Raw genomic sequence first — 15,541 nt, forward strand, 5'->3', positions numbered from 1 at the left:
TGGCCCCTCCTTCTCTGCCGCCGTCGTCGACCACCTCGGCCGCCGTCCCCGACCGCCGGACTCCCTCCTCCGCCGCCGTCCCCGACCACAGGACCACGTAGGCTGTGCACCTCCTCTGCCTCCCGGACCACCTAGCATCTCGGCTGAATCACAGTAGGTGAGTAAAAAAATGCATTTTTCTTTGATTGGTAGTACTGTACTATTTTGCTGTGATGCGCTGTGGTGATGTGCTGCTGCTAGACTTGTGGATGGTCTGTAGGATTGATGATGTGCTAGGGTGCTCATTTGGGGTTTGGGGGCTGTGGATTTGGGGTTTCGAGTATCAGATCTCTGGGCGATCTGGTCCGGCACTGGTGGTTGGTGCGAATGCCGCCGGTTTTCGGTTAAGATCTCGCGAGCTTGGTGAACCGTTCGGATTTTTTAGATTCACATCTGTGTGGAAGTTGGAAAATTTTCGGGCCGAGATCTGATCCTGCTTATTCAAATCTCTAGGATCAGTGCAAATGTGTGGGCATTGTGTGTTCCGTTGGGAACCACATGATTACTGTACTTGGTTTATTGCGACCGGGGGTTTAGTTAGTTCTTGCTTGCAGTTGAGTTGTGCGTCAAAGCTTGGTCTCGTCATGCCTGAGGAAAACACTTAGCATTACGGTTTGGTACAAGGATATGTGTAAGATCAAGCTCAATCTGTATACAATATAGGTCTCGATGGGCCTGTTCAATCATCTAGATTAGCATGTTTCCTTTCATAAACGGTGCAAAAAATTCTGAGTATCTTGGAATGCTTTCTTTCTTTTTCTTGGAATGTAAAGGTTGTGACAGTGTAAACCATGTGTCCTGCAAATTGCAGTTTGCATCTCAAGAATAGTTGATGTTAGTGTAGGATTCTAAATCTTTTTCTCACATTGCATAATGGTAAATGTAATATTCATGCCCTGATTCAGCTAAGATCTAACTGAGCGATGTTGGTTTTTCCATCTCCATTGAGCAGGTCGCTTGAGTTAATGTGCACCATATAGTGCTTTGTCTCTGTTAAATTGCTTATGAGATCAGTAAAGTGCTATGGATATATGAAGCACAGCTGAAGAAGCCCATAGTGTTTCATACCAGTGAATGATCAATATTTTGTCTGTTTCAGATCTTAGTACCACTAGAGATGGAAGGAAGAATGACAGATTTATGGTAAACCCTGGTAAATATTCGTGGGAGGTCAACAAGTGGCGCGCTGATTAAGACTGCTACAACACTTTGTGGTTCATCTCCAATTAGTGATGGCGAGAATGAAGATCCCAAAGCGTTATGTCATAGTATTGCTGACATTCATCTGCACAAATGTTTGTTACGTTGAGCGTGTGGGTTTCTCAATTGCGTACACCGTAGCAGCTGATGCAATCAACGTGAATCAAGCAAACAAGGGCCTGATACTCTCCATGTTCTATTATGGTTATGTTTTGTCACAAATTCCTGGTGGATGGGCAGCTCAGAGATTGGGAGGGAGACGTGTTCTGCTGCTGTCATTCCTGTTGTGGTCCTTGATATGCGGTCTAATTCCACTGGACCCCAACAGAGCAGTCATTCTGGTCCTTTCTCGCCTTTTTGTTGGTGTAGCACAAGGTTTCATATTTCCTGCCATTCACACAGTCCTGGCACAATGGGTGCCACCGCAGGAGCGCTCTCGCTCAGTGTCATTAACAACCTCAGGGATGTACCTCGGGGCAGCTTGTGGCATGTTGTTTTTTCCAAGTCTGGTGAAGCACATGGGACCCCAATCTGTATGTTTAGTCGAAGCAGTACTTGGAGTAGCATGGTCTGTAATATGGTTGAAGTTCTCCAGTGAGCCACCTCGCACTGACCTTCCAAAAGTGGCAATGCCAAAAGTAGCATCTCGGGAGAAGATTAAGGCGCAATCAGTAGGGGTTGTTGCACCTCGCACTGTAAAGATACCATGGCGAAGGATTATCTTCAGTCTACCTGTTTGGGCAATTGTCGTGAACAACTTCACCTTCCACTATGCCTTGTATGTTATCATGAACTGGCTGCCTACCTATTTCGAACTAGCCCTTAAGCTTAGCCTCCAAGACATGGGATCGTCAAAGATGCTTCCCTATTTCAACATGTTTATATTCTCCAACATTGGTGGAGTGGTTGCTGATCACTTGATTACAAAACGGATCTTATCAGTTACCAAGACAAGGAAGCTCCTAAACACCATTGGGTTTATTGTCTCGGCTGTTGCACTCATGGCCCTCCCTTCATTCGGGACGCCCTCAGGGACTGTGATATGTTCATCGGTATCCCTTGGTTTTCTGGCTCTAGGAAGAGCAGGGTTTGCCGTGAACCACATGGATGTTGCTCCAAAGTTCGCCGGCATAGTGATGGGAGTTTCCAATACAGCTGGGACATTGGCTGGGATAGTTGGCGTTGGCCTCACGGGAAATATTCTGGAGGCTGCAAAGGCTTCTAACATGGATCTAACGAACTCGGAAACCTGGAAAACAGTCTTCTTTGTTCCAGCATACCTCTGTATTTTTAGTTCAGTCATTTTCTTGGTCTTCTCAACTGGTGAGAAGATTTTCGAATAGAGGATGATTATTTTTGCCTGTTCTTTTCTTGTCATTTACGGGCAGTGAGACAGGATAGGAACACGGGAATATCACATGTATTTTATTCATTATATCTGTCAGATTTCAGAGCTCGGACTGCATCCCACACATATTGAGAGTTATGTTATGTTAGGAGGAATAACACTTGTCTGTAGTAAATTGTGTTATCTGGAATCATCCTATAACTCTGTTATTCCAGCTGGCTGGTTGGCCTATTTACAAGCAGTATTACGTTGTGTAATTTGCTGGGCATACATGATCTCTGTTTTGTAAGTCATTTTCCTGGGTAGGAAATAATGTGAATTGTGCAGCAAGAAGTCGAGAATAGGAGAAGTTTATAGGAAGCCTACAATATTATGGTCAAATTAAGATTGAATCATATGCAAAGGTAAGATGAAGATATTATTATATGCTATTACAAACGCTCTTATATTTCTTTACAGAGGGAGTACTTATTAAGGCCTTTGCCTTGTTCTTCATGCATATGAATACCTCATGGTCACAAGGCAGCAGCTTTTACCACTGTGCCAAGGCTCCCTTCTCTTCATGCATATGAATGTAAAAGAGAAATTTCAATGTTTTGAATCAAATGGATAAATAGTGGGGAAAATCTTCCTGTAGCGTATGCAGTCTTCCTTTTCTGAATCTCTTTCTGTAGCGTATAGTTCAGACACGACTTGCTCTCTTACACTTTTCATGGTTCAGGGACTAACCTATAGTTGCTGATCGCACTACCAGATAGAATATTTCTAGTCCCAAAAGTACTGCTGCAAGCACCATCTTCAACTTCTGGTTAGTCAATGTGTTCCAAGGTGCCTCCCATTCCTAATGAACTACAGGCGCGCTTCCACTAACTTCTACTCCCTCTGTAAACTAATATAAGAGTGTTTAGATCACTAAAATAGTAATCTAAACGCTCTTATATTAGTTTACGGAGGGAGTATTTGCCATTCCTCTCATCCTCTCTCGAGGCTCTCAACTCAATTCTTGTTAACTAGGAGCTACTTGCTTCATAAGAAGAGCTAACATATGAGGTGGGAGGAAGACTACGGTCAAAAAATGGGTATGCAAGTATTGAGCAGGAGAAGGAAATGCATCCTTATATAAAGGCACGTGCCACAGGCCGAGAGTGTTCACCTCTTTTCTAAAAAAAGTATATGAAGACACATGTACAAGAAAATAAAGTTGAAACATATGTGTGCTTCAACTCAACGATGGCTGCGATGACACATCTCACAAAAGCAGATGAGAGATATTTCTTTTTCTTTTAAGAATAAATGTTGCCTCTTTATTTATTAAACGTAAACAGAAATCTTGTCCGATATATTGCCCAGAATGCAATCTGGAGGAACAGAGAACCAGAATTTACAAAGTTCTTCCCCCATTCCAACCTTAGCTAATCTATCAGCGGCTCTACCACGTCATTTTATACTGCTGGAAACTCTTAAGCATCTCCTTAACCTCAGATGAGACATATTTCTTGAACGATACAGATGAGGTGAAATAAATGAGTAAATTAACTGTTGGCCTAACTTATTACAAGTATCAGAGGAGGTCTCGGGTAGAATAAAAGCTTTCATTTACATTGGCCCAACTTGTTACAAGTACAAGTGTTTACATTTGTTTTGTTGATTCTCATCTACCTCATGTGTTTTGCTCAAAGAAGAATTTTTTTACCCATGTGTCCATAATTTTACAGGGAAATTCAAGGATATTTCTATTGTTGTATCACTTTTTTTTTCAGTTTCATTGATTTACGTTTTTTGACCTTTCATTTATACAGGCGCATGAACTGCGAACAGGCGAAGTTTAGCTGCCCGGCATTGTCACCTATCCTTTCAAGTCAGCCTAGACAAACCCACCCTTCGATATGCAAAGTTTAAGCACCCATCAGTGGAGCTGGACAACTATAGTGACGATACAAATTTTGACATTTGAGAAGAGAAGGTGTCACCTGTCAGTGTCGCCGTTGGTGGAGTGGTATGACCACAATGGGCCATGTTGCTCCTATTCCCTGCGTGAGTCGGGGAGTAGCTGACAAACGCCCACCCCTATGAGAGTGCCTGCTATATAGGCTGGCTCGTTCTAGTTTCACGCTGACCGGTTTTGGTTTCTAGAACCTTTCCCAAACCAGTTTTTCCTTTTTCTCTGAACATGTTTTTTCCATTTTATATGTTTTCTCTATTTGGTATTTTTTTTGTTTTTTCGGTTCTTATTTTTTATATCTATTTGGTTTTTGTTGTTTTCTCATTGACTTTTTATAGTTGATTTTGATTTCATGAATATTTCTTAAAAAAATTGAAATATTATTGGCAATGGCGGACATTTTTTCAAATATGTGAAAGATTGTTGAAATTTTAAACATTTTTAAATTTCACGAACATTTATCAAATTCACTATCATTTTTTTAAACCGGTGATCATTTTTCAAAGTCGTGAATATGTTTAGATATACGAGAATAATTTTCAAATTAATGAACATGTTTTGACATTTGAAAATAAAATTTCAAATTCATGAACATTTTCCAAAATTTAGGAACACTTTCAAATTCGTGAATATTTTTTGAATTTTGGGAACATTATTTTTCAAATTGGTCAATACTTTAGCCATTCGAAAATAAAAATTTGAATTGCTGGATATTTTTGAAATTCGAGAACATTTTTTGAATTTCTGAACATTTTTTTTCAAAATCTAGGAACTATTTGATTTTTATTTTTTTGGTAATTGAAGTCATTTTCAAATTCATCGACATATTTTTCGAATTTTGTTGAACATTAAAATTCAAGATTTTTTTAAAACTCATGTGCATTTGATTGTTATCCCCAGACCCATGCACTGTATAGGAGCTCCTTATGGACCTCTTGTCAACCGTGCTGGAGATTTTTATTATGGCCTGGAATGTCATTTATGAGAGGGGGCTGGAATTTTCCCCTCAAAGTCGCTCTTGATCATGTGCGACAGAGATTGAGCCCTAATAATTCATGCCAGTAGTATAAATGGTGTTTCTCCTCTTTGACGCATTAAGCGTCAAAGTGACTGTCGTTCACATAGACACACCGAAGCTAGCGATCGACTGAGCTTGCCCATTTAACATGTATGTTGTTTTCGGTTTTGGGAACATTCTTCAATATTCCAAACCCATTTTTCCAGTTTCGGGAACCTTGTAGAAGGTTCCTGAACTGTTTTTTCTATTTGTTATCTTTATTGAATTTTTCATTTTTATTTTTCATTTTATATTTTACTTTTATTTTTTTGTTCTAGCTTCTTTTTGATCATTTTGATACATTCTCAAATTTCAATTTTTTTTAAAATATTTCATTTGAGAATATTTTTACAATTCTAGAAATGTTCGTGGTTTTTAAAAATATAAAATTTGAAAATATGTTCACAAACTGAAAAAGGGGTAAATTTTTTTTTCAAAATTTAAAAACAACTTGCATTTTAAAAGTGTTCGCGTTCTCCTATTATTTTGCATTTTCAAAAACTGTTCAATTTTTTAAAAAATGTTACTGCTTTTGTTAAATGTTTGCAAATTGGAAATAACTTTCATGTTTTTAAGGTAACGTCGTCCAATTTGAAAAGTTTGTTTGTGTTTGCCAAAAAAGTTCAAAATTTGAAACGTAATTCACGTTTACAAAAATATCATGTTTTTAGAAAATATTCAGACATTTGAAAAATGCTCACATTTTGAAAATGTTACTTTTTTGGAAAATGTGCAGAAATTTTAAATAATTGTTTCCATTTTTGCAAAAAAGGTTCAATTTATACGCTACGGTAGTCGTGTGTGCTACATAATCCAGTTTCGTACAGTTTCGGTTGCTATAGCATCGGGTTGCTACAAGAAACTGGTAAGCTACAGAAAAACCGATCGCTACAGTGTGTCTAAAGAAAAAAAACCAAGAATCCCCGTGAAAAACTGGGGTGGCTACTCTTTTTTTTTTTTTGTGAATTGGGGTCGCTACACGTGAGCGTGCCTGCGTGCGAGTGGGCCGGCGCAGGCGGGGCACAGGGCCTGTTTTGCACCGGCATTCATGGTTTTTTCTTTCTTGCGACTGGGTGCAAAAGGAACTGAGCTAATTTCATGGATATTTCGCAACAAATCGAGTTACAATTTCTCGTTTTCCCATCCTGTTTGAATTGGTCTTACAAGGTCTTATACCTGGCTGGAGGTGAGCAATGAACTTAGTATTGTATACTTCTTTATTATTCATGTTCGACTCAATAAAGATTCAGTTGTATATATGCTTGCTTTGTTCAAAACTAGGACGAAATGTCATTCATCTAAGCTTCCACATTCATTTTATGCACTCTTATACGTGAATGGTTATAAGTTGCTTCCACATTGACAAACTTTATTAAAACCATCCAGAAGTCCTGCTGAGGCATTTGGGGACATTATGATTGATTACCCGTAAGATACTTTTCCATTATCAATCCATAGTGCTAATTTATAATGTTTGAAACAAAATGAAAAATATACTAAATTGGCAGGTATGTTGAATGTACATCAGCAGAAATTCAGGCTTTGACATCTTTCAGAAAGCTGTACCCTGGGAACCGCAGGAAAGTAGTGAATAGCTGCATCAGCAAAGCTGCTAATTCCGTTGAGTCTGTTCAAAAGAGCGACGGTTCATGGTCAGTATTTGGACTCCATGCAAAAGAACACCATCTAATCGTGCCTCCAAACAGACATAGGTGGGAAAGATGTCTTTGAGCTGATTTTTAGTTGCTCAAAGGAAAGGGCTTCTAGAAAATTCCAACCTGTGATTTGACTTGGTTGCTTTGTTGTTATTGCAGTAAGTTTGGTAGCATCAGTTTTCAGAATTTGTATATTATATTTATCTGTATTCGTATATTCGGTTGGATGGTTTTGAATGAATACCAATATTAAATGCATATAACACTCGATTTTCTCTATATTGTAGGCACGGTTCTTGGGATGTTTGCTTCACTTGCGACACTTGGTTTGGAGTGGCGGGATTAATAGCTGAAAGGCCTGTGTGTTGCTCCGGCTCCAGTTGATCCTCTGCGTCGCCATCCAATCACCCATGATGTTAGCGACCAATCACCCATCCCCACCACGCCGACTTCCCCTCCCACTATGCCCTCTCCTGCCAACCCCAATACAAGCACAGAGAAGAATTAGTTTTCAGAGTTTTGTGTGGATGGCGAGCAGAAAAGTATAGAGGAATAGGGCATCGTTTGTTGTAGGTGGAAATTATACCGCGAGTAATTGTCTTCTTCATGTTCATGTAGCTGGCCATTTTTACTTCTCTTTACCGTGAGTAGTAATCTTGGTCTACCATTTGGTGTTTGCCAACTTGGTATACTGATCATTGTACCATTGCACTCTGCTTCCGGTTAGTAAAATACATGCACTGCATGTTCTTGAAATCAGCATTGTACTCCGTTTCTCCTTGATGAAATATGTTTTCTTGGAAGAAACATCAGACTACTTTAGGGATTGCAATATATTTTATCAACAAGGTAAATGGTGTGGCATGAAAAATTCAGTCTGTAGCGAAATTTAGTAAATCAAATATTCAGGAGGCAATTTTGTTTCAATTGGTTTTGGGTGAAGCAAATATTTGAGGATCAAGTACTTCTTTCCTGAGTACTAACTTGTGGTTCATTATTTTTACTGTATTCCTAGATGTTGAATACTCCCTCCGTCCCATAATGTAAGGCACTAGTGTCAAAAAACGTCTTACATTAGGAGACGGAGGGAGTAACTTTTTTTTTTTCAATTTTACAGGAGATAATAGGAGTCTTCAACAATTTGGGCACTCCGAGAGTGCCGGGTCCTGGCTGGTGGCAACTAGTACTTCCGTGTAGAGTGGCAATGAATTTGTGCAGTTTGTAAGAATCCGCAGATCATTTATTTGTAGACCAGGCATCGGTTGCAAAGGAGGCAACGGCAAGTGGAGGGACGTTTTTCCGGATGCCTCACATTCCCAACACATTGCACACCCATCTAACCCCTCCTGTTTTCCTGTCATTCCCATTTATCACTTTCTTCTTTCCATGTCTTAGTCTCATTTGTGTCGGTTTGGCGGCTTCAAATTGAGAAGTAGAGCTAGCTAAGATGGGTAGTAGACTAAAGGTGAGAGTGCTCATCAATTGGATATATACTCAGCTGGATTTGGAAGTATGAAGAGTAACCATATACTTAATATATACGTGTAAATGGTGTGGGCCCGTGTTAAGGTACTCATATTTTGTAGTGCAAAAAAGATCTCACCTGTGTGCTACAACTCGTCAATGATCTCCTGCTCTGATAAAGCAGAGCATAGGTATCTGAGTGGCAACAGTGATATCTCAACTCATCAATGGTTTCTTGTTTCCATTCCATCTCCATGAACGTAGAAATAAACCCGCAGACACTTGCAGAGTTCTTTTTCTCATTGCTCTGCAGTAAACCTGCAGACACTTGTCAATCGATTCAATGGTATTTTCATTTTTCCAGTAATTTTAATAGCCGAGGACTACCCAAATGCATCCATGTTAACTCTTGTGGCGATTAGTCTTAGGTGTTGGCTATCGTGACAGAGCTATCAATCAATACCCCGTCTGATCACCAGGACGGATACCGGCCGATCCTCCCCACGACAGAGGAACATGTATCTCCTTTATTTATGGGGCACTAGGGAACTTGGGCCGAAACCAAAAGTTGTTTTGGCACGTCAAAACATGGTACGTTCATACATGGGGTGTGATGGACCACATCCCCTTACTTTTCTCTCTTGGTTGTTTTCCAAGATCAGTTCCAACAATTAAATCATAATGATATACTCGGTTGTTGACAACACCAGTGGCAGTTACGTTTCAGGCACTGTAATGAGAATGAACATACATCACTATCCTCTTTAGGGAGAGAGAAACAGATGGTTTTTCAAAAGAAACTTTATAGCATTGAGTTCCATGGGTAGGAAGTATGGATTCATATACAACCATGAGTATTTCAAGTTATTTGAGGGCTTCTCTTTGTTGTTTTGTTTTCTTAACAAAATATATTTAGTTTTAATTATAATTTGCTAGAACTAATAATGTTGGATTTCCAATTAAATAAACAACAGAGAAGGCAGTCTACTTTTGTAACCACCACATCAAAATCGACGGTGCACTAAGCAGGTCCAGTCTACTAGGAAAGAAGTACCCATTGCTGGCTGATTGTCTCAACAATTGTAGTTACTACTCCCTCCGTTTCAAAATAGATGACCCAACTTTATACTAACTCTAACTTTGTACCAAATTTAGTATAAAGTTAGGTCATTTATTTTAAAACGAAGGGAGTATTAGCTAATCAAGTCAGAGTAGGTGGCCGAGAAGCTTCTTGCCGGTGCCCCAAAAGCAAAGCACATACTTTAGGGAGAAAATCAACTTATAAAGCTCAAAAAGTAAATAAAGACACGTGTGAATTGTCTAGTCAATTTTGTTATTGTAAATGTTTACGGGGAAAATTATTTTTTGGCAGGCTTATCATCTAAATATTCGCTTATGAGCACTAGTTTTGTTTTGTGGCGCCTCAGATCTGTTTCCCTTCGAACATTTACAGACATGACAATTTTCATATCTATTTTCTGGATCTTTTGATAACAGAAAATTATTTTCTCTGGAAGTATGTCGTTGAGAGACATTTGGCAGTTTTCCTTTTCTAATTTTCTTCCCGTAGCCTAGAGTTTAGACACGACTTTCTCTCTTATACGTTCTTTTTTTTCTGTACTAAGCTAGTTGCTGATGACATTACCAGTTAGAATATTTCCACTCCCAAAAGTACTGCAGCATGCTCCGGCTTCAGGTTTTAGTTAAACCAAGTGTTTCAAGATGCCTCACATTCCTAATGAACTACAGATGCACTTCCACTAACTTCTTCTAGTTGCCATCCCTCTACTCTCTCTGAAGTCTCTCAACTCAATTCTTGTTTATCTAGGTGCTGCTTGCTTGATAAAAACTAATAAATGAGGTGGGAGGAAGACTACTGTAAAAAAATGGGTATGCAACTATTGTGCAGGAGAAGGGCTTGCATCCTTCCTTATATAAAGGCACGTGCCATAGGCCGAGAGCTTTCTCCTCTTTTCAAAAAATAAATAAAATAAAGGCACGTGTACAAGAAAATAAAGTTTAGACATATGTGTGCTTCAACTTAACAGTGGCTGCGGTGACACATCTGACAAAAGTGGATGAGAGATATTTCTTGAACGATATGGATGAGGTGAAAGAAATGAGAAAGAGAAAAATTCACTGTACGTTATTAAACTTGAGCCGGGTGACAGTTTGGTACCACTACTTCAAAATACCCTAACTACGGTCTAAGTATTTGCGCATAGGGTTCACTTTGGTCCATTTGTATGATTTCATGTACGTATTTGCTGACTTGACCGAGTCAGCGGCCGCCAGCTCGCTTTGACCACCACCTGGTCGATACTAGGGTGAATACTAGTCGATTGCAAAAACGCCATGACAGACCGCATCAGCTCGCTGTTTCCCTCCTCCCGCACCTGCTCGTTGTCTCCTCTCCTCCCGCACCCTCTCTGCTCGTCCTCGCTGCCGGTTTGTCACCCGCTCGCCGTTGGAGTTGCCATGCCTCGGTTTCTCACCACGCAGAAGCAAGAACGTATTTAGCCTGACTGGCCGAGGGGCAAGCAGCAGTGGCTCACACTGCGCCTGCGCGACCTCGGCTGCACGTCCGCCGCCGCGTCGCGGGGCCACGCGCCCGTCGCTGCCTCGGCCTCCGTGCGCCCGGCCCCAGACGCGTTGGGGGAGGGGGGAGGAGGAGGAGGAGGACTGGCGCGAGAGCCGGCGGCGGCGAAGGCAGAGGAGGAGGGAGAGGAGGGACGTGGGCGGCGGAGGCAGCGGCGTGGCGCCTGCTGGGGACGTGTGGTGCACGTGCACCCCGGGGATTCCCTTCGCCGCCGAGGCGTCATCCGTGGACTGCGTCGTGGTGCGCCACCACACGGCGGCTCCGGGCCGCCGCGGGGACGGGGAGAGGCGACACCGGGAGGTTTGTACTGGCTTCTCCTTGCTTTTGCTTGATTTTCAGATGTGGAGATGGCCACTTTGTGTGTCTCCCCGTGCTGAAACTTTGAACGAATTTCCAACAGAATCTCCATCCTGTTCTGAACCGACTTCTGATTTCTGTTTGAAAGAGGACCGCCGAGCAGCGGGCGCGCAGGGTCACCATGGGGGAGCACATCGTAGGTGGTTTCAGACTATCAGGGGGTCCATGCTCAATCTTATGCTACTAGTAGCCATCATATGTAGCCCATGGTCGATAACATGAACTACGAGGTACCCCCTACCGCCCTCCACAATGTGCAGCAGATTTCAGTTTGCACACCATCATCTTGCTCAAGTCTACATTGTCTCTCAACCACATCGTTTACAGGAGCTACTCGTGCTGGAGGACAGGATCGGCTACGTAACCACAGGGCTGCGCGAAGACGAGATCGTCCGCGGCCTTAGGGTTGGCAAACACCTGCCGTTCGACCGCAAGCATTTCTCAACAGAGACGGAGCGGAGCTGCAGCATTTGCCAAGTTTGACGATGAACTTGCTCCTTTCGATTCAGTCCCCATGTCACATCGGCATCGGCTCTTCAGAAAGACACGATCATGGTTTTCTTTCACTAAGCCATGACGAGACCCCCGGAGCCACCCCCGCCCCTGCGGTGGTCGGCCGAAAACATGTTTTAGAGCCTATGCATCCGGGTACTCCTTATCCAACCACTCATTCTTGCATCATAATCCGTAAAAATAATTTTCTCTTTTTTGTTTCTCTCATATAGAACATGTATTTGTACTTCAACTTTGCAGCACAACAAAGCTTTCTATGTAGAATGTGGGATAAAACTTACAGATTTTTTGGTCCAACATAAATATACAAAATGAGATTTGTTTGATTAAAAAAAATCTTATTTTTCATATTTATGTCGGACAAAAAAATCTGAAAGTTTTATCTCACATTCTAGTTACAAAGTTATGTCGTACTGCAAAGTTTGAAGTTCAAGACATGTTTTATATGAAAAGAACGAAAAAGAGAAAATTCTATGTAATAAGGTAGTTGTGTAGCACAGATCTCAAAGCAACATTGGAATGCTAGGATAATGAGGCCCGGGTGCATAAGCTCACAAAATCTACATTCGGTGGTCGGCGACGTTCTCGTCGGCTCCTCGCGACGGCAGGACGGACTGGCGCCCCGGAACCCTCTTCCTCGACCAGCCACACAACTTTTTCTTCCTACGGGATGAAGGAATGGATCTCGCTTGGAACTGAGATGGTGCTATTGGACTGCCTCATTCACGTTGGCCACCGGGTGTTCCCGGCGCGGCGCAGGCTCACCTTGGTGCCGGGTGCCATTGATCCTAGCTCTGGTTCGGCGGCAAAGTCGCCTGCTGCGGGATCGCGTTTTGAGCCCCTGGCCATGGACGAAGTCGCCGATCTGCCTGAAGCGGAGGGGGTGGGGGTCCAGGCGGCAAATATGGTCCTTTCCCAAGCAGATCATGATGAAGAGGGCGGTCCTTGGACCTCCGTGTCTCGCCGGAAGAAATCAAAGGAGGAGCTATTGCAGGAATTTTGGAACGATGTCGGTTTTCCGACGCCGGCGTCGCGAGTATGGGAACGTCGGGGTTCCGCGTCCCCGGAGACATCGGCCGGCCAGGAGTGCCTGGGTTCGTCTCATGAGCCGTCCGCTCAGGCTCGGCCAGATGGAGCGCCAAAATCGCCAAAGCCGTCGCCGGCGACACCAAGGCAGCGCCGAGGGGTATGCATCAAGCCTTGGAGAGGGCCACTCCCCCGTCCGCTGATCACGCCACCGGTGGCGCTGGCCGCATTCATGCCGGATGCGCTGGCCGATCCGTCATCTTCGGCGGAGCAAAGTCAAGGGACCGTAACGCTCGCGGCAACGCATGCATGCAACGATCATGCATCCAGTCAAACAACGCTTCGTCCCATGGGCCTTTTGCATGCTGAAGGGCCCAGCAAGGGCCATGCTGCTCGTTTGGGACTTACTATGAGCATCTTCAACAGGCGTGCCAAACTAGCGCCGCGCCGCAAAATCCCCCGTTTTAGCGCGCGCGCAACCGGAATAATTGCTCTCGCGGACGCGCGAAAAAAATGCGCGCGGCCTACGTAGTCCAGCGCGTGGGCCGAAACGCAATCGCGCATCGCTTATTTGCTGCGCCCGCTCCCGCGCGCTGGACTCTCGCGCGCTCGCTCGCACCTCCCACCCCCCATCCAGCCGCGCCGCCGCCGACGACTGCGCCACCCGGCGACCGTTCCGGCGCTTCCCCGGCCTATCCCCGTCCCGCGCGCGCTTTCTCCGGCCCCCCTCTAGTCCCGCCTCCCCGCGCGCGTGCTAGTCCTCCGACGAACAGCGCCCGCACGCTCGCTGCCGCTCGGCGCCCACAAGGTGTTCGACAAAACACCTAGAAGGTATGTATTGCTCAGGCGGCGGCTAGAAAAGATGTGGAAAGAGCTTTTGGGATTTTGCAAGCCCAATTTGCTATTGTGAGAGGACCGGCTAGATTTTGGGATCAAGAGATGCTTTGGTACATAATGCACGCTTGTGTGATCATGAACAACATGATCATCGAGAATGAGCGTGGCCAAGATGTAGACTACTCTCAGTATGAGCTCTTGGGATATCCCGTGCGAGTGCGACGGCGGGCTGAAAGGATGGCCCGTTTTGTTGCCTCCTATCATATGCCATTCGACGTCCCGCAGCGCATAATGATCTTCAGAAGGATCTCATTGAGGAGTGGTGGGCATGGAATGAACGACAAAGAGCATCATGATTTGTGCGTTCGTTATTGTATTGTTGAACTATTTGTTGTGTTTAATTGCACTATTTGTTGTATTAAACGATAAATTGTTTGTTTGAGTTGTAATAAACGAAATTGAACTATTTATTTTTGTTTGTTTTGATCTTTTTGCTTCTGTTTTCAAATGCATATGTTGTTTGTGCGAGTCGCGCGCGCTGCTGGAGCGGCGTGCGCGCGCTGCATTTTAGCGCGGCTGCTGGAGCCAGCGCTGCGCGCCGCGCCAAACCAGGCGATGCGCGCGCGGCATATCTGTTTTTTGCGCGCGGCGTGACCTACGCCTGTTGGAGATGCTCTATCAAAAGAGCCGACGTAGGCTTCAACACGGTCATCATGTATGGTTTATGGTTTAACCAACCTCATGACCAAACTTGTATCTCACTCTCCGTAGTTTTCGGTGAATAAAATTTGGTCGTTCAGCCGACGTATTTCTTCGCCAAACGCATCTACGCCCTAATACTGCCTCCATCTGCGCGCCGCCAATGTACGCTGCTGCCCTGCGCCGGCCATCGCCGCAGGTCATGGCTGGCCGGAACGGCAACGCGCCTAAGGGGCCTCCTCTGGCTGGAGTTGCGATGCCGAACCCCGGGCCACCCGCCGGCTTTGGTGCTGCTGCCGGACCCTTCCGCTTCGGTGCTTCGTCATCGTCTGCCCATCCTTCCGGCCAGCGGGCTGCTCCGACACGCCGACACCGGTTGTCTTTGGGGCCGGCAACACGACTACGCCGGACGCTACTACTCGCCGCAACAAGACCAAGCGCAAGGGGGGGGGGGCGTGATGCCGCTGTTGTTCCCCCGCCTGCGCGACCTCCACCGATATTCCCGCCGCCTGCTACGGTGCCCGCTCCCACCAAGCATGTTCCTGAGGCTCGAGACACTGCTCCGGTGGTTGTGCCCTCCGCCGAAGGCCTGAAGCCACTGAACGTGGGCCGAAAGGAAAACGAACTGGTCTTTGGTGTTTCAAATGTCGTTCAGATGATCATCTTTCCAAGGATTGCACGGCGATTCATTTCTGTCACATTTGCGACAATTACAAGCACCCTTTGCATCGGTGCCATGTGCTTAAGCAACCGAGGCCTACCGCGTCGCTCGGTGGATGTGGTTTAGTTAACGATATGTTCCTGC

The 15,541-nt window shown here is 44.3% G+C and overlaps 1 protein-coding gene and 1 pseudogene across 3 annotated transcripts; both read left to right on the forward strand.

The window, feature by feature from the left end:
* Positions 1-6: 6 nt before the first annotated feature.
* On the forward strand, positions 7-2,855 carry LOC119270371 (probable anion transporter 7). 3 transcript variants are annotated; one of them, XM_037552376.1, is made up of 2 exons: positions 7-157; positions 992-2,855. In XM_037552376.1, exon 2 carries the CDS (start codon positions 1,272-1,274, stop codon positions 2,580-2,582), a length of 1,311 nt encoding a protein of 436 aa, XP_037408273.1. In that variant the 5' UTR covers positions 7-157; positions 992-1,271; the 3' UTR covers positions 2,583-2,855. The 3 variants fall into 3 exon arrangements, with proteins under 3 accessions (XP_037408273.1, XP_037408274.1, XP_037408275.1); XM_037552377.1 differs by having other exon boundaries at positions 1,139-2,855; XM_037552378.1 differs by having other exon boundaries at positions 7-153; positions 1,139-2,855.
* An 8,205-nt stretch (positions 2,856-11,060) lies between these two features.
* On the forward strand, positions 11,061-12,144 carry LOC119273037 (annotated as a pseudogene).
* Positions 12,145-15,541: the final 3,397 nt, after the last annotated feature.

The sequence above is a fragment of the Triticum dicoccoides genome, chromosome 3A (assembly GCF_002162155.2).
Source record: "Triticum dicoccoides isolate Atlit2015 ecotype Zavitan chromosome 3A, WEW_v2.0, whole genome shotgun sequence".
In the NCBI taxonomy this organism is placed as follows: Eukaryota; Viridiplantae; Streptophyta; class Magnoliopsida; order Poales; family Poaceae; genus Triticum; species Triticum dicoccoides.

Bases quoted from the DNA above. Each gene is read 5' to 3' on its own strand.
- LOC119270371 (XM_037552376.1), top strand. From the start codon at position 1,272: ATGGCGAGAATGAAGATCCCAAAGCGTTATGTCATAGTATTGCTGACA.